Source organism: Mus musculus, chromosome 17 (genome assembly GCF_000001635.26).
Source record: "Mus musculus strain C57BL/6J chromosome 17, GRCm38.p6 C57BL/6J".
Taxonomy (NCBI): Eukaryota; Metazoa; Chordata; class Mammalia; order Rodentia; family Muridae; genus Mus; species Mus musculus.
This window is the reverse complement of record NC_000083.6, coordinates 46,733,384-46,754,338: the sequence shown is the minus strand read 5'-3', so window position 1 is coordinate 46,754,338 and position 20,955 is coordinate 46,733,384. Positions and strand designations below refer to the sequence as shown.

The following is a 20,955-nucleotide window of genomic DNA, read 5'->3' as shown; positions in this document are numbered from 1 at the left end:
CCTCAAACTCACAGAGAGCTTCTTGCCTCTGCCTCCTGAGTGCTGAATATCCATATACGTAGTAGAGAGGCAGGGTCTCTTCATTTGAACTTTGAATTCTTAACTAAATCTAGAGCGTCTGTGCCTTGGTCATGGTGTCTGTTCACAGCAGCAAAACCCAGCCCCCCCCCCCCTGCTCCCCTATGGCCTGGCCACTCTCCTGCCTCAAAAGGCTGAGAATGGGTGTGTGGGTGTTATGGCCCTTAGAGGAGTTTGAGGGATGGGGCTTACTGACACAACTGCTTTAAACTAGACACCACTGACTACAAAGGACAGGCTGGGCATGGAAGTCTTCGTAAGGGCAGCAAATCCACCCAGACCTGGAAAGAAACTCAATGGAAACGGAGCTTTCTGGACAACGCTGCAGTTGCTAACAGCTTCCCAGAGTTGAGCTCAAGGCAGTTTAAAGGAAACCTGAGGAGTCAGAGAGTCCCCCTAGGACCAAGGCTGGCCTTGAACTCTTCATCCTTCTGCTTCTCCCAAAAGCTATGGTCTTTCTTTCTGCCTTCACCTTCTCTGGTGTGATGGAGCCGCACCATCCCACCTGACTGATATTGCCCACTTTTTATCTCCTGCCAGATTGAGTCCAGAACCTCATGCACACGAGGCAGCCCCTCTGTAGCTAAGGAAGGTCTGTGTTCAGCCAGGGAGCCCTCAGCAAGGATCTCTTAGCTCAAGTCCCCTGATGCTGCAGAGGCAGGAGAGAAGTGTAAATGTCCAATGCCAGGTTCCTGCCTTTTAGGAGCTCAGAATCCAAACAAATAACAAAAGAGATTGGAATACCATACAAAAAATGCTGGGATGTTTATCCATCTGTCCCACATACTTCAAGGTGGTTTTGTTTTGTTTTGTAGATATGGCCTCAAGTAGCTCAGGCTATATCTCCCTCCCCCTCACTATATAGCCAATGACAGGTTTATGCCAGCCTGGAGATGGATCACCAGGGATTTGCACATGGTAGTCAAGTGCTAGGCAAAGATCTCCCAGTGAGCAACATCCCTAAAACTAGGGATTTCTTTTTTAATTCCATTAATTCATGAATTATTGATTTGAGCTTCCCAACAGGCAAACCTCGAGATGTAGGAGGATCACTCTTTGTTTGTTTTTCGAGACAGAGTTTCTCTGTGCAGCCCTGGCTGTCCTGGAACTCACTTTGTAGACCAGGCTGGCCTCGAACTCAGAAATCTGCCTGCCTCTGCCTCCCGAGTGCTGGGATTAAAGTCGTGTGACCATGCCCGGCTAAGAGGATCACTCTTATCTGTTTATTAATCTAGTTTTCATAAGGAGAAACGCAATTACTGGATATCTGGGCTGTTGTGAGGCCCTAAGTATCTATTCGAGTGAGTGGCTGCAATAATAAGCCTTAAAAGCCGGTGTCTAGTGAGTGCTTGCAACTTTATAAAGAAAGCCATGGTTAGGGTTGATGAGTTAGGTTAGTGACTAAAGAGGGCCACCATTAAGCCTTAAGGATCCAAGTTTGAGGTCCAGAACCAACATGGTGGAAGGAGGCAACTGATTCCAGTCGTCTTCCAACCCAAAATAAATATATAAAGACTTTTTTATTAACACCTTAATGGGGGTGGGGGTGCGGGGAGAGGACCACGAGGCCCGGTGTGGAGGTGCACTTAGAGGCAGCTGGATTTCTGAATTCGAGGCCGGCCTGGTCCACGCAGTAAATTCCAGGACAGCCAAGGATACAAAGAAACCCTGTCTCGAAGAACAAAAGACAGAAAACAAGAAACAAAACCATGAAAGATAGTCCGTTATCCAGGGCTAGAATGCCCAAGGCTGGTTCATCCAAGGTATGATGAAGGTTCACCCGCTAGGAACTGATGCTCCAGCTACTGAGCCTCCTTTAGCTGGCAGTGATATCGCTATAGGGCGCCAAAGCCACCATCCGCTCTCTGATTGGCTGAGATGGGAAAAAAAAAAGATAGTTCCTCTCATTGGCTATAAAGCAGACGCCGAGCGAACCCATTGGTTGCGTCGCCCGCGGGCCTTGGTCGGTTTCGCAAGCCGCTAGAGGCTACCGGGCGTGGGGCGGGCCGGAGCTCGCCGTTGCCGTGGTTACCCAGAGGCACGTGCGCAGTCCCGGAAGCGGCCGGGGGAAGCTGCTCCGCGCGCGCTGCCGGAGGAAGCGCCGCCGGGTCCGCTCTGCTCTGGGTCCGGCTGGGCCATGGAGTCCATGTCTGAGCTCGCGCCCCGCTGCCTCTTATTTCCTTTGCTGCTGCTGCTTCCGCTGCTGCTCCTTCCTGCCCCGAAGCTAGGCCCGAGTCCCGCCGGGGCTGAGGAGACCGACTGGGTGCGATTGCCCAGCAAATGCGAAGGTGAGGGGGCGGGGCCGCGGGGCGTAGCCAAGCCCGAGGGGCGGGAGGGGGCGGGGCCTGTGGGAAGGGTCTGGGCCTGGCAGGACCTGGGCTGGGGTCTCCTTGGCCCTGCTGTGTGCTTTGCGGCAATGCTGGGTGCTGTGACTCTCGGATAACCTGGAGATCCCTGCTTTTGGGCGAATCCGGGGGTAGTTGCTCATCAAGACTAGAGGTGGGGGTGGAGGGAAGGCTTCATACAGGAAGCCTGCTGCGAAATGAAGAGTTGGCCAGGGAAAGCATGGCGTGCAGAGGAACTCACTCCGCAGAAACCACAGAAACAGAGGCAGATGAGGAGGCCCTGCCGGCCTAGAAGCCAGAGGGCGAATTTGAGGAACTGAAAAGGTCCATATGACGTAGAAAAGGGAACCTGAAAATTTTCCCGTGGTGCTTTCACTACAACCTAATTTGTGTATGGTTTTGGCTTCTTGAGAACAGGTACTGAGTTGCAAATATTTATTGGCAGACCAAAAAAAAAAAGGGGGGGGGCTTTACATAGGATTATATGGAGGGGCGGTGAGTGTATGTGGAGAGAAGAGACTCACACTCAAAGGATCAAGAGGTCACTTTTTTGAAAGCATCGAGCGCAGAGGAGACTGAAGTGAAGGAGGTAGATTTTAAAAATCGAAGGACAAGGAACTGAGACCTCTCTTTTGCCCTGCTCATCATTGCTCAGTTTCCTCTCAGACCTTTGCAGCCATCGACCTTCTTTCTAAGTCCTCGAAGGCCCCCCTCCCCCGAGTATTCTGGATATCCATTTTATGCACCAAGCAGATGTACACAGGCCAGATGTTCCCTAAGCACTGGATGCTGGGCTGGTGGTTTGGGACACATTAATCCTCCCATTTGAGCTGTTAAATGTGTGGCGAATGGGGGCAGGGGACTCGGCTCAGTGGGTAGAGTGATTGCCAGAGGATCTGAGTTCAGATCCCCAAGACAGATATAAAAAGCCAGACGCTGCAATGTTTGTGCACCCCTGATCCCCGCACCTCCGCACCTAAAGAGATGCACAGGAGACCAGCCAGTCCAACCAAATGATCACGCTCCAGGTTCAAGTGAGAAACCTTGTCTGAAAAACAAAAGATGAAGAACAGTATCAGAAAGGAACTCTGGCCTCCATGTGCATATCCACATATCCACACACGTGTGTGCACACACACACTGTAACTACATAGGACTTTTTGTTTTTAAGTGAGACTCCCTAGAGTTAATGTGAGTTCACTGGAAGATACCTGTTAAAAGGTCTCACCTGTTCTAGGATGGTCCCTTACCTCCCCACCAGTCCTGGGCTTTTGTTTTCTTTGTTTTGTTTCTTTTCTTTTCTTTTACTCTTTCAAGACAAGGTTTCTCTGTGTAGCCCTGGCAATCCTGGAACTTGCATTGCAGACCAGGCTGGCCTCAATCTCAGAAATCTGCCTGCCTCTGCTTTCCAAGTGCTGGGATTAAAGGCGTGCGCCACCACTGCCCGGCTTCTTTTAAAGTTTTGTAAGGTTTTTATTTATGTATTTTTGTATACGAGTGCTCTATTTGCATAAGTGCCTCATGATGGAAGAGGGCATCAGACAGATGAGAGCATCAGATCTCATTACAGGTGGTTGTGAGCCACCAAGTGGGTGTTGGGAATTGAACTCGGGACCTCTGGAAGAACAGCCAGGACTCTCAAAGCTGAGCCATTGCCCCAGCCCCCATCTTTCTCCTTTTCTTTTTTCTTTTGGTTTTTCGAGACAGGGTTTCTCTGTGTAGCCCTGGCTCTCCTGGAACTCACTTTGTAGACCAGGCTGGCCTCGAACTCAGAAATCCGCCTGCCTCTGCCTCCTGAGTGCTGGGATTAAAGGCATGTGCCACCACGCCTGTCTCTTTCTCCTTTTCTTAATCACAGCCCAGGAAGCTCCTTTCTTTTCCTTAGGAGACATCCATAGATGCAGAGTCATAGAGCTGGCAAGGCTCTTATAGCCCATTGAGGCCTAAACTCATTTTGTAATCAGTAGAGATTATTTTCAGTCACGGAGTGATTTGGCAAACTTTGACTCTTAGGCACCTCTTAATACTTTATTTATTTATGTTTATTAGTATTGCATCTTTATTATTAATTGCTGATTATTTCTGGCTCACAGAGCCTGCCTTCAGGCTTAGTAGTCTTAAGTGGAACAGGCCTCAGCACAGAGAATGGAGAACCTGCCCAGAGAAAGTGGGTGGTAGTCCATGGGGGTCTGGGGTCTATGCCATGAGTCTCCCACAAGTCTGCTTTATGTCTAAACTGGATCTTATAGGGATAATGGTTCCCTGAGAGGCCCAGGGAAGGCAGGACTTTCTTGAGGATATTTAATGCAGTGTCGGGAGACAGGGTCAGAGAAGCCTCTAGAGGGTTTTCCCAGAGCCAGGGGCACATCACGCCCTGAGAGTGGTAGCCTCCTTTTTAGTTGCTGTCACGCCTTTCTCTTTCACTCTGAGCATCAGGACAGGTGGAGCTTAGTCACCATCCTCCTGTCCCCAGTGCTCAGCACAGGCCTCGTCTCAGTGACTGCTTGAGGAGGGGAGGGAGAAGTAAGAGGACGCTTGCACACAAACAGTGAGCCTCTCTGGAGCACATTAACTTGGCAGCCAGAGAGAATTGGTAGGAAACACATGAAGTCAAGAAATAAGACAGCCAGCTGGGCATGGTGGCGCACGCCTTTAATCCCAGCACTTGGGAGGCAGAGGCAGGCGGATTTCTGAGTTCGAGGCCAACCTAGTCTACAAAGTGAGTTCCAGATCAGCCAGAGCTATACAGAAAAACCCTGTCTCAAAAAAACAAAAAGCGGGGCTGGTGAGATGGCTCAGCAGTTAAGAGCGCTGACTGCTCTTCCAAGGTCCTGAGTTCAAATCCCAGCAACCACATGGTGGCTCACAACCATCCGTAACGAAATCTGATGCTCTCTTCTGGAGTGTTTGAAGACAGCTACAGTGTACTTAGATTAAATAAATAAATTAAATATTAAAAAACAAACAAAAACCAAAAACACATCTCAGGGACAAGTAGGGAAATTTACTATGAATTGTTGGACCATTCCCATTCATTTTCTGATTGCATACTGTTTGTTTGTTTGTTGTTTTGGTTTTTCAAGACAGGGTTTCTCTGTATAGTCTTGGCTGTCCTGGAACTCACTTTGTAGACCAGGCTGGCCTCGAACTCAGAAATCCGCCTGTCTCTGCCTCCCAAGTACTGGGATTAAAGGCGTGCGCCACCACCACCCGGCTGCATACTGTTTTATGGCTACACAGAAGTTTGTATTCACAGGATGCACATTATGATATATAATCGTTTATAATGTATAATTGTTGAGATTATTAAAAATTAGATACCTCAGGGGTAAACATTAATGGCTGTTCATTGTGAGTGGAAGGCTAACAGTTTTCATTTTGTTCTGTCAGCTTAATGTGATGGATATTTTATTAGTTTTATTCTAAAATTTTGTTTGCATTTACTTGTATTTGTTGGGCAGCTGGAAGGGTAGACGGGCACATACCACAGTGCGCTCTGGAGGTCAGAGGGCTGCTTACATGAATCTCTTCTCCCACCTTGTTGGTCCTGAAGACAGAACTCTGGTCACTAGGTTTGGGAGTGACCCCCGTTACCTCCTAAGCCACCTCTCTGGCCCGTTATTTTTATTATTTTTTTCAAAAGGTTTATTCAGTGTACATGTATGTATCTACAGGCATGTATGTATGTATGTATATATGTGTATGGATATATGTATTCTCTGTGTGTGTTTGTGTGTGGTGTGTGCATGTGTGTGTGGTGTGTGTATGTACCTTCTTCATTGCAGTGTTTGCAGAGGCCAGAAAAGGCATTGGATCCCCTGGAGCTAGAGTTAACTGTTAACTGTGGGCTGCCATGTGGGCACTGGGCACAGAAGCCAGGTCCTCTGCAAGAGCCAGTGCTCTCTGCCACTGAGACCTTTTACCCAGCCCTACTCATTGTTTAGGACTAATTTTTCGAGACAAAGTCTCACCACGTAGCTCTGAAGTCCTGGATTTTGTTATGTACAGAGGCTGGCCTTGAACTCAGATACACCTGCCTCTGTTTCCTGAGTCACCACTCAGGATTCCAGGTGTGTGCCACCACACCAGGCTATGATTTGACATTTCTCCTTGTCTCCTGTGTTGCCCAGGCTGGCCTTGAATTTACAGCCCCCTTGCCTCAGCCTCATCAGTAGCTCGGATTAGACATACTGGCTTTTTCTTTTTTTTTTTTTTTTGGTAAAGCGATGGGAGTTCGGGGATCTCATTTGCAAACAGAACACTGGTGTGACCCAGGCTAGGAAGGGACACCCAGCTGGTTAGTCATGCTGCCTGCTGGCCTCCCAGAAGCCGCTCTGTGCACACAGTGGCCACTGTGTCTTCCTTCTCCAGTGTGCAAGTATGTTGCTGTGGAGCTGAAGTCGGCTTTTGAGGAAACGGGAAAGACCAAGGAAGTGATTGACACCGGCTATGGCATCCTGGACGGGAAGGGCTCTGGAGTCAAGTACACCAAGTCGTGAGTGCAGGGTGACTCAGGGGGCCTGGCTGCTGCTTGTCTGGCTTTGTTGAAGAGGGATTGGGGAAGCAGGGTTGTGGTTCCTATTTTCTCCCACCCAGCCAAGCCCACAACAAGGTCTTTGTCGAAATAAGGGACTCAGTTTCTTCGCTGATTACAACATTGGCAGGCTAGGTGACCTTCATCAACCCTTTCTCTGTGCTTTAAATTTCTCATCCAGAAAAGTGAGACCAACAGGAGTCCTGATGGATCCCAGCCACTTGCATCTCACGATCCAGTGTGATTTATTTAAAAATTGCTAACATGGAGGGCTGGAGACCCTCAGGGGTTAAGAGCACTGGTTGTGCTTTCCAGAGGTCATGAGTTCAGTTCCCAGCAATCACATGGTGGCTCACAACTATCTGTAATGGGATCTGATGCCCTCTTCTGATGTGTCAGGGACAGTGTGCTCATATACATAAATAAATAAATAGATCTTTTTTTAAAAAATGGGACTACCAGAGTTTTGTTTTTTACATACTTAAGTGAGACAGGGTCTTTCTGTGTAGCCCTGGCTGTCCTGGAACTCACTCTGTAGACCAGGCTGGCCTGGAACTCAGACATCCGCCTGCCTCTGCCTCCCGAGTGCTGGGATTGAAGGCGTGCGTCAGCTGGATTACCAGATTTTTATTTTGCCCGATACAAACATAAAAAACAAAAACACCTTGTGCCAGTTAAGATCATCCTTTCAAAATGCCATGAGGTGGGCTGGGGAGATGGGTTAGCACTTGAAAGCACTGCTTGGTCTTCGAGGAGTCCTGGTTCAATTCCCAGCACCACACAACCACCTGTAACTCCAGCCCCAGGGGATCTAGTATCCTCCCCAGTCCTGTTCAGGCCCTGCATGCAGGTGGTACACTGACGGACAGACAAGCAGAACAGCCATGCACATAAAGTACAAAGTTAGAAAAGTTGAAATGACGCAAGGACCAGATTGTGAGGCAAGCAGATCTCTGCAAGTTCAAAGCTGGCCTAGTCTCGTTCTATACAAAGAAACCCTGTCTTGAAAAATAAACAATGGGACAGTGCTTTCCCTTTCCTGACATTGCGACCCTTTAATACAGTTCCTCATGCTATGGTGAGCCCAGCCATAACATTATTCTCATTGCTACTTCATAGCTGTAGCTTTGCTACTGTCATGAATCATAGTGTAAATATCTGATCTGTAGAGTATTGGTATGCAACCCCTGAGAGAGGGTTGTTAAACCCCTGCAAAGGGGTTGAGACCCACAGGTTGAGAGCCGCTGCTTTGAGAATGCTTGCTGCTCCTCCTGGAGACCGAAGTTCAGTTCCTTGAATCCATGTTAGGTGACTCTCAACCACCTGTAACTCTAGCTCCAGGGGATTTGGATGCCCTTTTCTGGACACTTTGGGCACACCCATAAATGTGACACACACATAGACACACACACACACACCACCTAAATTAAAAGCATTTTTTTTAACAGAAGAAAATGCAAAGGACATGTTTTGCCGTCAGAATGATTCCTGTCTAGGTACAGTGTTCCTACCCATTGCCCTTCACTTGGAAAAAGGCAGAGGCAGTGAGGTTTGAGGCCTCCTTGTTTGGCCTGATGAGTTTTGCATCTCCCAGAGCACATAGCAGAACAGGAGGGTAGCGGGATGGAAGGGGATGTGCTGGGGACAGCACCACACACCTGGTGTCCCAGCCAGAACCGTGACAAGTCAGTACTTATGCCCTACTTGCCCTACCAATTTGTCAGCAATCCCTGAGGACAAGGGCCTCTGGGCAGGTCTGTGAGGATTATCTGGATTAAGGTTAGCCTCTAAGGATGTCTGTGGAGACTGTGATTACAAAACACTAATTATTATGTGGCTAGACTCTCTCTCTTTCTCTCTCTCTCCCTCCTTCCCTCCTCCCCTCCCCTCCCCTCCCCTCCCCTCCCTCCCTTTCTCTTTCTCTCTCTCTTTCTTTCTTTTCTGGTTTTATAAGACAGGGTTTATCTGTGTATCCCTGGCTATCCTGGAACTTGCTCTGTTGACCAGGCTGGCCTTCAGTTAATGGATCTGCTAGCCTCTGCCTCCTAAGTGCTGGAACCAAAAGTGCACACCACCACATCTGGCTATATTTTCAGTCTTTTTTTTTTTTTTAAGATTTATTTATTATATGTAAGTACACTGTAGCTGTCTTCAGACACTCCAGGAGAGGGCATCAGATTTCGTTACGGATGGTTGTGAGCCACCATGTGGTTGCTGGGTTTTGAACTCAGGACTTTCAGAAGAGCACTTAACTGCTGAGTCATCTCTCCAACCCCTATATTTCCAGTCTTGAGTGAGATGAACTATTAAGCATACAGTAAGCTAAAGTAAGAAAATAAATAACGGATAAGAAGGAAGGGCGGAGGAAGCCAGCAAGCACAACATTCAATCAGGTGTCAAAGCTTCCAGGAGAAATGGATCGGAGAAGCCCTTAAAGTGACCAGCTAGAGTTCTCCATCAGAAGTCCCCTGCAGGCGGCTGTCCCCTCATGCTAGGCTTCCACGTAAATAAACAAACACCAGTAATCAAATCAAGCTCCCACCAGCATCCAGGAGGAAACAGGGAAGTTGAGGCAGTGAGCTGGACTTTGCAGCTGAGCACTCTGGCCATGGCTGAGCTGCCATGTCTGAACTTCCAGCTTCCCTTTCCCACTGCAGACATCCTCATTTCATGAGACAAGCAGTAATAGCATCTATTGGAAGTAGTTTATCTCCGTGCTCAGAGCACATAGTGCAGAATCCCCTGGAGAGGAGTCTCTAGGCCTTCCCACTTCATTGCTTTTCCTCCCTCCCACAGAGTCGGGGGACCGTCCCACCCCCAAACAAGGCACCTTGAGGACACTTTGAGAAACACATGCTGACATGAGTGTGAGGTGGGAGGGACAAAGCTACTCTCAGGGTTAGTGTCTCAGTGAGCTCAGACAACACCGGTTTGCAAGTGTATATATATTACACTTGGATTGGTGCTCACCTTGATGTCTCGACTACTCAGTGTTTGCTTCCGTGTGATGCTACTAAAACAGTCAAACAACCAGATAGGGAAGTCACACAGCCTGACAGGGAAGCTCGGCCGTGCTCAGAATAGACAGGTCTGCCAGATCCCAAAGGAAAAGATGAGGTCATGACCCAGGAGATGCAAACAAATGGCTTGAGAGAAATGGGGTGCTGGGTGCTCGCCTTTAATCCCAGCATGGAGGAGGCAGAGGCAGGTGGATCGCTGAGTTTAACACCAGCCCGGTCTCCACACAGCAGAAAGAAAGAGATGGTTAACAGTTGGGCGATGGCTGTGGGCTTTGATTCTGGTCCTCAGCACCTACATGAAGAGTGGTACCCACCTCTGATCCCAGTGATGGGAGGGCTGGGCTGGAGGGAGGCCTGAACTTGGCTCCTACCTCAGTCTAGTTCAGAAGGTGAGCTGCAGATTCAGAGAAATCCTGTCTCAAAAGACCCAAAGAGATCAAAGACACATCCGCCTGATGGCGATCTCCACCAGAAAGTAGGAGTAGTCAAGGACTTGTCTGTCATGCCTGATGTCCCAGATTTGATTCCTAGGACCACAGATTTTCTAAAAAGTAAGAGCTGGAGGGATGGCTCAGCAGTTCAGAGCACTTGCAACTCTTCTAGAGCACCTGGCTTTAGTGCCTTGTCAGGCACCTTACGGCCACCTGTTGCTCTGACACCAGGAGATCCAATGCCTTCTGCTGGCCTCTACCAGCACCTACCTGCACACGTGGTGTGTGTGCGTGTGCGAGAGCTCACACATGCACAAACACACACACACTCAGAGATTTAAAAATGATTGATTTAGTAAGGTTAGACTCAGTGATCGCTTTTGCTCTAGACAAACCAAGATACTGGGTTTGACCCCACAGACACACACACACACACAGACCCTTGCCTTAGATCTGTTAAAATGTTGTCTCTCTGGTCTGTGTTCCAGCATTTCAGAGACCCCAGGCCAGATGACCTATCTTCCTTCCAGCTCTGCCTTCCCATTGGTGAGATGTGCAGGTGTCGGGCAGCAGGGCTGGAGGGAAAAGACCGCTGCTCCATGAGGAGGGGAGGGGAACTTAGCGCCTCTCCTGCTGCTGTCTTGGCAGGGACTTACGGTTAATTGAAGTCACTGAGACCATTTGCAAGAGGCTTCTGGACTACAGCCTGCACAAGGAGAGGACTGGCAGCAACCGGTTTGCCAAGGTTGGCTTTGTGCTTGCGCCTCATTCCCTTTGGGGCCGGGCCCTCGTGAATCTTAAGTGTGTCTGCTGGTATGTGTGTGATTGGCAAGTCATGCCTGGGACCAGCCTCCTTTTCCTCCCTTAGGTTCTGGGATACCGCAGCAGTGTAAGGTACATTTCTCCATGTCAGGCACAGGCAGAAATGCCCCATGATGGCAGCTCACATGGGTGTCAAACACACTAGGAGTCAGCGAGATTCTCACAGAAGTGTGAGGGGAGATGCCAGCAGACAGACTTGAAGGTACTACAACCCTGTCTTTAAAAAATCGATAGGAGACAGTGATTACCACGTCCTTCTGTGAGCCACCCAGAGCCACCTCCTCAGACCCGTTAGGTACCTGTGTGTGCAGTGGCTTTCCCTGCAGAAGGAGCTGCTTACAGTAGGCTCCTGCTTGTCTCCGCCCACATTTGCCCTCTGTCCGAGGATGTCCACCATAGCCCCCAGGCCACTAAGCAGTTCAGGCAGATGTTTTGGATTTGTCTTTAAAGCTTAGTGGGTATAGTTAGTTGATCCATGGTTGCTTCCATAAAAAGTGTTTCAAAGTATTTTCTCTTGCTCAAGTGCAATGTGACTCACCTGTTCATTCCAGAATTGAGGAGGCAGGATGAGGGTTTTAAAAAAATATTTATTTTATGTATAGGAGTACACCATAGCTGTCTTGAGACACACCAGAAGAGGGCATCAGATCCCACCATGTGGTTGCTGAGAATTGAACTTAGGACCTCTGGAAGAGCAGCCAGTGCTCTTAACCACTGAGCCATCTCCAGCCCCGGATCTCTGAGTTGTAACCCAGCATAGTCTGCATAGCAAGCTCTAGGCCAGATGAGGCCAGAGTGGGATTCTGTCTCCAGAACAGTGGGAGACCACGAGCTATAAAATCTATGACATATATATCACTGCTTATGCAGGGGGCATTGGAGTTTCGTTTTTCATGGTGTGGGGATGAGAGCCACGGCTCTGCATAAGTCAGGCTGACGTGTGTGTGTGTGTGTGTGTGTGTGTGTGTGTGTGTGTGTGTGTGTGTGTATGTGTGAATTTCTTTCCAGGGAAGGGGAAATGTGGGTAGTGCATTATCATTATCTCTGGGACAAGGACTACCCAGGAAGCCTGCCCAATTTTTCACAGAATAAAGAATCCTTTAGTTCTCAGCTGAGCTCTGTTCTTGCCAAGGAAAGACACAAGCTAAGGAGAACCTGGATCCAGGAAGGGCCTGGGTACGGAGGAGAGCGCCTTAAGAGTAGTGAACACTGGAGCGATGGCCTGGCAGTTAGGAGCACTTACTGCTCGTGTAGAGGGGTCAGGCTTGATTCCCAGCACCAGATAGGAACCAGGCGTGCACACGGGGCAGACAAAACACACATAAAGTTAATGAGGCTGCTCTAAAAAAATAGAAAGGGCCAGGTGTGGTGACGCACACCTTTAATCCCAGCACTCGGGAGGCAGAGGCAGGCGGATTTCTGAGTTTGAGGACAGCCAGGGCTATACAGAGAAACCCTGTCTCGAAACCCCCACCACCACCAAAAATAATAAACAGAAAGGAAGGAAGGAAGAAAAGGCACTTGCAGCCCTTCTTACCCAAGTGTTTACGCCACCCTAGGTATACAGCAACAGTGAGCAAGTGCAGACACCAGATAACGCTTAGGCCAGGGAGGTGGGTCAGTGGGGATAAGGTCCTGACTTTGGATCCCCAGCACCCATAAAGCCGGATGCAGGAGAGTGTGCCTGCTATCCCAGGGTTCCTGTAGCAAGGAGGGAGGTGGGCACAGGAGACTCCCCAGAACTCCAGAGCCAGCAAGTCTGCCATATACATCGGCAAATGAGAGACCCTGTCCCTAATAGGGTTGAGGGGGAGGGGAGGCCCAGCACCCAAGGTTCCCTCTGTCTCCACATGCACAGCCACCAACGTAAAACATGCAACATACACAGAGATTAACAACAAAGAGGTAAATGTTGGCCGAATGTTTGGTACTGTAGGGCACCCCATCTTTAGTGTTTTGTTTTTGTTTTGTTTTTTTTTTTTTTTGGAGTCAGTGTCTGTCTTAGTCAGGGTTTCTTTTTTTCTTTTTTTTTTTTGATTTATTTATTATTTATTATATGTAAGTACACTGTAGCTGTCTTCAGACACTCCAGAAGAGGGAGTCAGATCTCTTTACGGATGGTTGTGAGCCACCATGTGGTTGCTGGGATTTGAACTCCGGACCTTCGGAAGAGCAGTCGGGTGCTCTTACCTGCTGAGCCATCTCACCAGCCCCTAGTCAGGGTTTCTATTCCTACACAAACATCATGACCAAGAAGCAAGTTGGGGAGGAAAGGGTTTATTCAGCTTACACTTTCATGTTGCTGTTCATCACCAAAGGAAGTCAGGACTGGAACTCAAGCAGGTCAGAAAGCAGGTGTTGATGCAGAAGCCATGGAGGGATGTTCTTTACTGACTTGCTCAGCTTGCCCTCTTAAGAACCAAGACTACCAGCCCAGAGATGGTCCCACCCACAGGGGCCTTTTCCCCTTGATCACTAATTGAGAAAATGCCTTACAGTTGGATCTCATGGAGGCATTTCCTCAACTGAAGCTCCTTTCTCTGTGGTAACTCCAGCTGTGTCAAGATGACACAAAACTAGCCAGTACAATTGACCCCTTGTCAACTTGACACACAAACACATCACTAGTAAGCCTCAACCCTTACATTCTTATTCATCCCCAAGGTCTAAATAACTTTAAACGTCCCACAGTCTTTACATATTCTTAAATTTTCAATCTCTTTAAAATATCCATCTCTTTTAAAATCCAAAGTCTTTTTACAATTAAAAGTCTCTTAACTGTGGATTCCACTAAAATATTTTCTTCCTTCAAGAGGGAAAATATCAGGGCACAGTCACAATCAAAAGCAAAAATCATTCTCCAACCATCCAATGTCTGGGATCCAACTCACGATCTTCTGGGCTCCTCCAAGGGCTTGGGTCACTTCTCCAGCCATGCCCTTTGTAGCACACGTGTCATCCTCTAGGCTCCAGATGCCTGTACTCCACTGCTGCTGCTCTTGGTGGTCATCTCATGGTACTGGCATCTCCAAAACACTGCATGACCGCTTCAGTCCTGGGCCGTCAATTGCAACTGAGGCTGCACCTTCACCAATGGCCTTCCGTGGCCTCTCACAGTGCCGAGCCTCAGCTGCTCTTCGTGACTCCTTCATGCCTTCAAAACCAGTACCACCTGGTGACTCTTACACATTACCAAGTCCAGCCACAGCACAAGGTACAACCTTGGCTATCTCTGGAACACAGCCTCTGTGCTTTCAGAAATCACTTCCCAGAAGATGTCACCTCAACGATGCTGGTCTCTTCTTAATCACCGCTAATTTCTTAGCTCCAGCTAACCAGCATCAATAGTCCCAGTAATGCAAAGTTTTTGCTTTAGTAGTTCTGGTATCTTGTTAATCACAGCTGATTCTTCAGCCCCAGCTAACCAGAACCACAGAATCTTCACAATCAAAGTAATAATGGCGCTGAAAAGAGTCTTTAATTTTCCCTCTGAAATTTCACAAGCCTGGCCTCCATCTTCTGCACTGTTTTCAACATTATCTTCCAAGCTCCTACACAACATCTGACAGAGCTCTTAACAACGAGTGGATCTTCTAGCCCAAAGTTCCAGAGTCCTTCCACAGTCCTCCCCAAAACATGGCCAGGTTGTCACAGGAATACCCCACTCTGCTGGTACCAATTTATCTTAGTCAGGGTTTCTATTCCTGCACAACCATCATGACCAAGAAGCAAGTTGGGGAGGAAAGGGTTTATTTGGCTTACACCTCCATACTGCTGTTCATCACCAAGGAAGTCAGGACTGGAACTCAAACAGGTCAGAAAGCAGGTGCTGATGCAGAAGCCATGGAGGGATGTTACTTACTGGCTTGCTCAGCTTGCTCTCTTAAGAACCAAGATTACCAGCCCACAGATGGTCCCACCCACAAGGGGCCTTTTCCCCTTGATCACTAATTGAGAAAATGCCTTGTTGGATCTCATGGAGGCATTTCCTCAACTGAAGCTCCTTTCTCTTTGATAACTCCAGCTGTGTCAAGTTGACACAAAACTAGCCAGTACAGTGTCTATTTTGACTTTGGGTCATGGGCCTGAGAGCTTCTGCTTTACCTATGTCCAGTGTGGCAAGAGTTTGTGTAGAGCCGTTTTGGAGCATTGAAATTGTGTCCTGAAACCAAGTTAGCCTCTACTGAACGCTTTCTATAAAACTCAGGTCAGGATTCTATGAAACTCAGACAGCAGGGGTTTTGTTTTCTTGGTTTGGTTATTTGGTTTTTTAGAGACAGGGTTTCTCCGTGTAGCCCTGGCTGAAACAGCAGTTTTTAAAATTTATTTACTTGTTTACTTATTTTGAGGCAGAGGCTCTCTGTGACATAGCTCTGACTGCCCCGAAACTCACTCTGTAGACAAGACTAGCCTCAAACTCCCAGAGATCCATCAGTTTCTGTCTCCCAAGTGCTGAGAATTCATCACCACACCAACCTTATTTCTATTTTTTTTAATTTTGAGACAGGATCTCACTATATACTCCTGGTTGGCCTAGAACTAAATATGTAGGACAGGCTGGCTTTGAACTTTCAAGAGATCCATCTGCCTCTGTCTGTTTCTGAAATCCTGTGATTAAAGGTCCTAGCTGGCACTCCCAGCCTCAAACCAAAATTAAAAATAAATAAATAAATAAAATAAAATAAATCACCCCAAGATATTTGTTTGATACTTAGAAGATAAAGAATGGTGATAGGAAAATATCTGGGGCTGGTGAGATGGCTCAGTGGGTAAGAGCACCCGACTGCTCTTCCGAAGGTCCAGAGTTCAAATCCCAGCAACCACATGGTGGCTCACAACCATCCGTAATGAGATCTGGCGCCCTCTTCTGGAGTGTCTGAAGACAGCTACAGTGTACTTATAATAAATAAATAAATCTTTAAAAAAAAAAAAAAAAGAAAATATCTGAAGTCTTCGTTTTCCATAATTAAACCATTCTGTTTGATGAGAATGTCTAGCCATTAGAGAAGGAGCCAAGGATAGCTTATATTCTGGAAAAGAAATCTAAGTTCACAAGACCAGAGAGCAACTTCATACAGGGGGGAAAAGACAGGTTGGGGCGTGTATATAGTTGGGTGGTGGAAAGCCAGCCTGAGGAGGAAGAGAGGTCAGGGCCAAGGAAGAGCAGCCTTAGATGTATGCACACAGATGTCAAAAACCAGAAAGAGGGAGGTGGAGGCAGAGATGGTGCTGCATCCTGAATCTGGTGGCCTCTTCCAGGGTATGTCGGAGACCTTTGAGACGCTGCACAACCTAGTCCACAAAGGGGTCAAGGTGGTGATGGATATCCCCTATGAGCTGTGGAACGAGACCTCAGCAGAGGTGGCTGACCTCAAGAAGCAGGTAATGGCCCCTCAGCCTGCACTTGGTGGGGTGGGCAGGACTGGCTGCTAATGAGGAGGGCCATCCAGAACCAATCCTTTGTTTATTAGAGATAGGTTCTTACTATGTAGCTCTGGCTTCTCTGGAACTCAGTATCTCTCCCTATCTATCTATCTATCTATCTATCTATCTATCTATCTATCCATCCATCCATCCATCTATCTATCCATCCATCCACCCCCCCACACACATACACACACAGACACACACCAGGTTGACCTCAAACTCACAGAAATATGCCTGCCTTTACATCAAGAGTGTTGGGGTTAAAGGCATGCCCAACATACCTGGTACCTTTGTACTTTTGTGGATCATGGTGTTGTAGCCAAGCGCCCTTGAGAGTGTTGAGAGTGTTGGGTGCCTGGCCCCCCCAGTCCCTAGTGCTATCTCCACAGTGTGACGTGCTGGTGGAAGAGTTTGAAGAGGTGATTGAGGACTGGTACAGGAACCACCAGGAGGAAGACCTGACTGAATTCCTCTGTGCCAACCACGTGCTGAAGGGAAAGGACACGAGTGAGTTGGGGCAGGGCGAGGTTTATCATCTGCTGTCCCTCAGGGGAGGTCGAAAGCATGGGGCAGGGAAGTGGGGGGTCATCTTATCCCAGGGAGCTTGAGGAGATGAGGTGAGGTTGCCCCAGGAATAGATGGGAGCCTGCTGGCCAGTTAGGCAAGGGAGTGAGCGGCAAGGAGATAGATGGGTTGAAGGCTGCTCCCCTAAGCCCCTTACCGTGCTGCTCCTAGGCAAGCTGGTCCTGAGGCCTGTCTGCACCTTCCCTCAGGTTGCCTAGCAGAGCGGTGGTCTGGCAAGAAGGGGGACATAGCCTCCCTGGGAGGGAAGAAATCCAAGAAGAAGCGCAGCGGAGTCAAGGGCTCCTCCAGTGGCAGCAGCAAGCAGAGGAAGGAACTGGGGGGCCTGGGGGAGGATGCCAACGCCGAGGAGGAGGAGGGTGTGCAGAAGGCATCGCCCCTCCCACACAGCCCCCCTGATGAGCTGTGAGCCCAGCTTAGTGTCCTTGAATCAAGACCCCTGACTTCAGAGCTTGGGACACGCACAGCGCAGCGCAGCGCAGCTCCAGCAAGGACAGCTGCTGTCCAGCATCAGGTCTCCTCCCTTGGCTGTGCCCCTTTCCTTCCCTTGAACAACAGCAAGAGGTGGAAGGATCTGGGGTGCTGGGAGACGGCACCCCAAAGGGAAGAGGAGGAGGAGCAGAAGGCAGCTCTCTTTCTACACAGTCCCCCTCACGAGCTCCGGGGTCCACCCAGCATCCCCAGGCTGAGATCCAGGCTCCTGACATGGAAGCTGAAGAGCATGAGGCACATAAGATGCTCACCAGCGCCCCCTTCAGCCAGGAAGGACTCCGTGCAGCCTCAGCAGCCAGGCCTGCCTCTTCCTTCCACCAAGCATTCTCTTCTGCTGGTCCTTGTCGGATGGTAAATTCGAGAACTTCCAGGACAAACTCGGGTGTGGCACAAAGGGGCTGGACGCCAGAGCCAGAGCCACGCCAGAGACTGCAGAGAGGGCACCTGACCTAACCCCCCTGGAAAGCCAATCTGCAGTTCCCGTGTCCACCCACTCCTCCTGAGGACGCCTCATGCTCTGCCCAGCCCTTCTCCCAGGGCTACCAGAGTAAACACCTTTTGGCCTTTCGGTTTGGTTCCTGGGTCCTCATCAGCCTCCAGAGTGTCCCCTCATCGATCTTTTTTGCCTTTGTCCCCCAATCCCAGGGGCTGGAAGGCCATCACCATCATTGGAGGCTTAACCTGTCAGTTACTAGGAGGTGCTGGGAGCGCCCGGGGTTGGTTTGGGGTAATCACTCACTGGCTCTCAGCCTTCTAACACTGCAGCCCCTTAATACAGTTCCTTCTGTTGTGGTGACTCCCACGCCCCCACACACACACCATAAAATTATTTCGATGCTGTTTCATAACTGTAATTTTGCTACTGCTATGAATTGTAATGTAAATATTTTTGGAGATAGAAGTTTGCCAAAGGGGTTTTGACCCATAGGTTGAGAATTGCTGGGTTCAAGGTAGGTGGCATGGGGTGAGGCTGAGCACGGTGACTGACCCTGCCCCCCAGCTGACCTTCACAGCAGCAGTTCATGTTTCCCAAGGTCCTTCCCACTCTCGACTCGCACACTGAGTCCTGGGCATCTGGCTGCCCTCCTTCCCTCCCTCTCTACCCCAAGGCCTTGTGTGCGCAGTGTTTACAGGTCAGCAGCAGCCCCTGCCCCTCTGGCCATATTCTGCCTTTGCCTGATCTTGGACCTTGCTCCCGAATTGATCCCTTTGCTCTTCCTAGTGATTGTGCCTGGACACTCCGTCTCCCAGGCAAGGGCTAGCAGGAGGCCAGCCCTCTAGACTCACCCCTCGCTCTGTCCTGAGAGCTGGGATGGAGCAGGGATCAGGGCAAGCTTGGTAGCTACGGTCTGACCAATTGTCTACAGCTTTCATTCTAAGCTTCCAGACACCTGCGGTGTGCCTTCTGATAGGAGATGGATGCAGAACCCTCCTGTTAGTAAACAATATAGCCAGGGGTTCAGACTCCACATGCATTGTGTTCGCACTGTCCACAGGCACAAGGCCCTTCCTTCTGTACCTGACACTTGGAAATTGAGCTGACGTGGCTTCTTGGCCTTGATCCACCACCATTAAGACTCTTGGAAACACCAAGACATTTGGTCCCAGAAACTTGGGAGGTGGAGGCAAGAAGATTGCAATTTCAGGTCTTACCTGTGCTACAGAGGAAGTACACGGCCAGCCCGGGTAACTTAGACCTGCATCACAGAAGGGCTGGGGAGACAGCACATTGCTAGGTGAGGTATGGGAGAAACCCTGTGTTCAGTGGATCATGGGGTGGGTCGGGGTCAGAGTACAGCAGGCCCTGAGTTCAGCCCCCAGCACTTGCATGAGGAAGCCAGGAAGCAGCTGATGTTTCTTGGAAAGTACCTGCAGAACTTGGCCACCACCAGGAGCCTAGTCCCACAGAGACTCATACATTCTCGATCTGATTCTGAATAGGACACCTTGGGTCTAGTATGAGCCCCCTTCTGCCCCCTCCTCCATACTCTGGGATGGGACCCAAATGTGGAGAGTGGAACGAAGTTCTTCGTTAGAATGGACCTCTGAGGTTGTACTGGTTTGGTCTAGTTGTCACTCCATCTCCAAGGCTGATGAGCCCTGTCTAGAAGCAGGACTTGTCCTGGACTTTGTTCTGGCAGGGGATTGGCTATAGAGGAGGCTCTGGGGCTCTGGGCCTCAGGACCATCTAGTTTGGTGGCAATCTCTATCCCTGTCATTAACCCACAGCACATGAGGACACATCTTAACCTGTCCACAGAGCATCATTAATACTAAGAATAAGATGAAGCCAAGTCCTATCAGGCTCTAGGGGTGTTGGCCCAGTGACCCAATCCTGGCCTGGTCCAATGTTACAGGGATTGTTGACTTTGACCTAAGCTCTTGTAGGGACTGTTTCCTCCCTCCAGAAGACCTGGTTACTGCACCTTCGCTAGCTCGCCTGCCACCAGCCCATCCCAGCAGGCAGACCTGGCCCAGTGTAGATAGGCAAAGGCAGGATTTGGCTGCCCAGACTGTTCTCTCCGCTATAGAAACCTTTTCATTTTGGGTGTTGCCTACACTTTTGTACCTTGCCACCCTCCAGAAGCGATGGTTGGAACTGGAGTTGAGCTGAGTCCCTCTTAGCAGAAACCTTTGATAGGAGAATGGCCTGAAGGCCTTACTTAGGTGAGTCCCATAACAAACACCTAGACGGGGACCTAGCAGGACCATGCTTGACATTTTAGGCACATGTGTGCATGAGTGTGCGTTTTTAGTTGAGCCTGACCTAGAATTTACTAGCCAAGGCTGGCCCTGAACTTGTGAACCAGCTGTGTTACAACCATGAGCCATGCCCTACTCTTGTGAACCTCAAGCTGAAACCACGTGGAGCCCACACCACAAACAAAGGAGCAGGACTCTGGTGAAGTCACACTGTCCTCAGAAGTGACTTGCTAGACCCTAGGACTGCAGCGTGTCAGTGTGATACCATCAATTTACTGAGGAGCTTCGAGGTTTTGCCATGTGAGTGGTTTCACTCGGGAGCTACAGCCCCAGCCTTACTGGAGGTAATAGCTAAAAATGCTATTTCTCCAGCAGCTTTGAAATCCCTGAGACCTTCCCAGATCCTCAGGCACATTCAGAGAGGGTTACGTAACCCACGTGTGTGTGTGTGTGTGTGTGTGTGTGTGTGTGTGTGTGTGTGTGTGTGTGTGTGTGTGTATGACAGGGGAATTGTGTCCTAA

At 49.3% G+C, this 20,955-nt stretch overlaps 1 protein-coding gene across 5 annotated transcripts; it reads left to right on the top strand.

Moving 5' to 3' along the window:
- Positions 1-1,625: 1,625 nt before the first annotated feature.
- On the top strand, positions 1,626-18,628 carry Cnpy3 (canopy FGF signaling regulator 3). 5 transcript variants are annotated; one of them, XM_030250060.1, is made up of 7 exons: positions 1,626-2,366; positions 6,795-6,918; positions 10,897-10,954; positions 11,057-11,153; positions 16,490-16,612; positions 17,047-17,164; positions 17,431-18,585. In XM_030250060.1, the coding sequence occupies exons 5-7, from the start codon at positions 16,493-16,495 to the stop codon at positions 17,646-17,648; spliced, it is 456 nt and encodes a 151-aa protein (XP_030105920.1). In that variant the 5' UTR covers positions 1,626-2,366; positions 6,795-6,918; positions 10,897-10,954; positions 11,057-11,153; positions 16,490-16,492; the 3' UTR covers positions 17,649-18,585. The 5 variants fall into 5 exon arrangements, with proteins under 5 accessions (XP_030105920.1, NP_082341.1, NP_001292918.1 ...); NM_028065.4 differs by lacking the exon at positions 10,897-10,954 and having other exon boundaries at positions 2,125-2,366; positions 17,431-18,628; NM_001305989.1 differs by lacking the exons at positions 10,897-10,954; positions 11,057-11,153 and having other exon boundaries at positions 2,125-2,366; positions 17,431-18,628.
- Positions 18,629-20,955: the final 2,327 nt, after the last annotated feature.

What these genes read in the sequence shown, in the direction of transcription:
- Cnpy3 (NM_028065.4), top strand. Translation starts at nt 2,216, where the DNA reads ATGGAGTCCATGTCTGAGCTCGCGCCCCGCTGCCTCTTATTTCCTTTG. An exon ending in ATTGCCCAGCAAATGCGAAG is followed by an intron (nt 2,367 to 6,794) that starts GTGAGGGGGCGG and finishes TTCCTTCTCCAG; the next exon opens with TGTGCAAGTATGTTGCTGTG. An exon ending in TGGCTGACCTCAAGAAGCAG is followed by an intron (nt 16,613 to 17,046) that starts GTAATGGCCCCT and finishes CTATCTCCACAG; the next exon opens with TGTGACGTGCTGGTGGAAGA.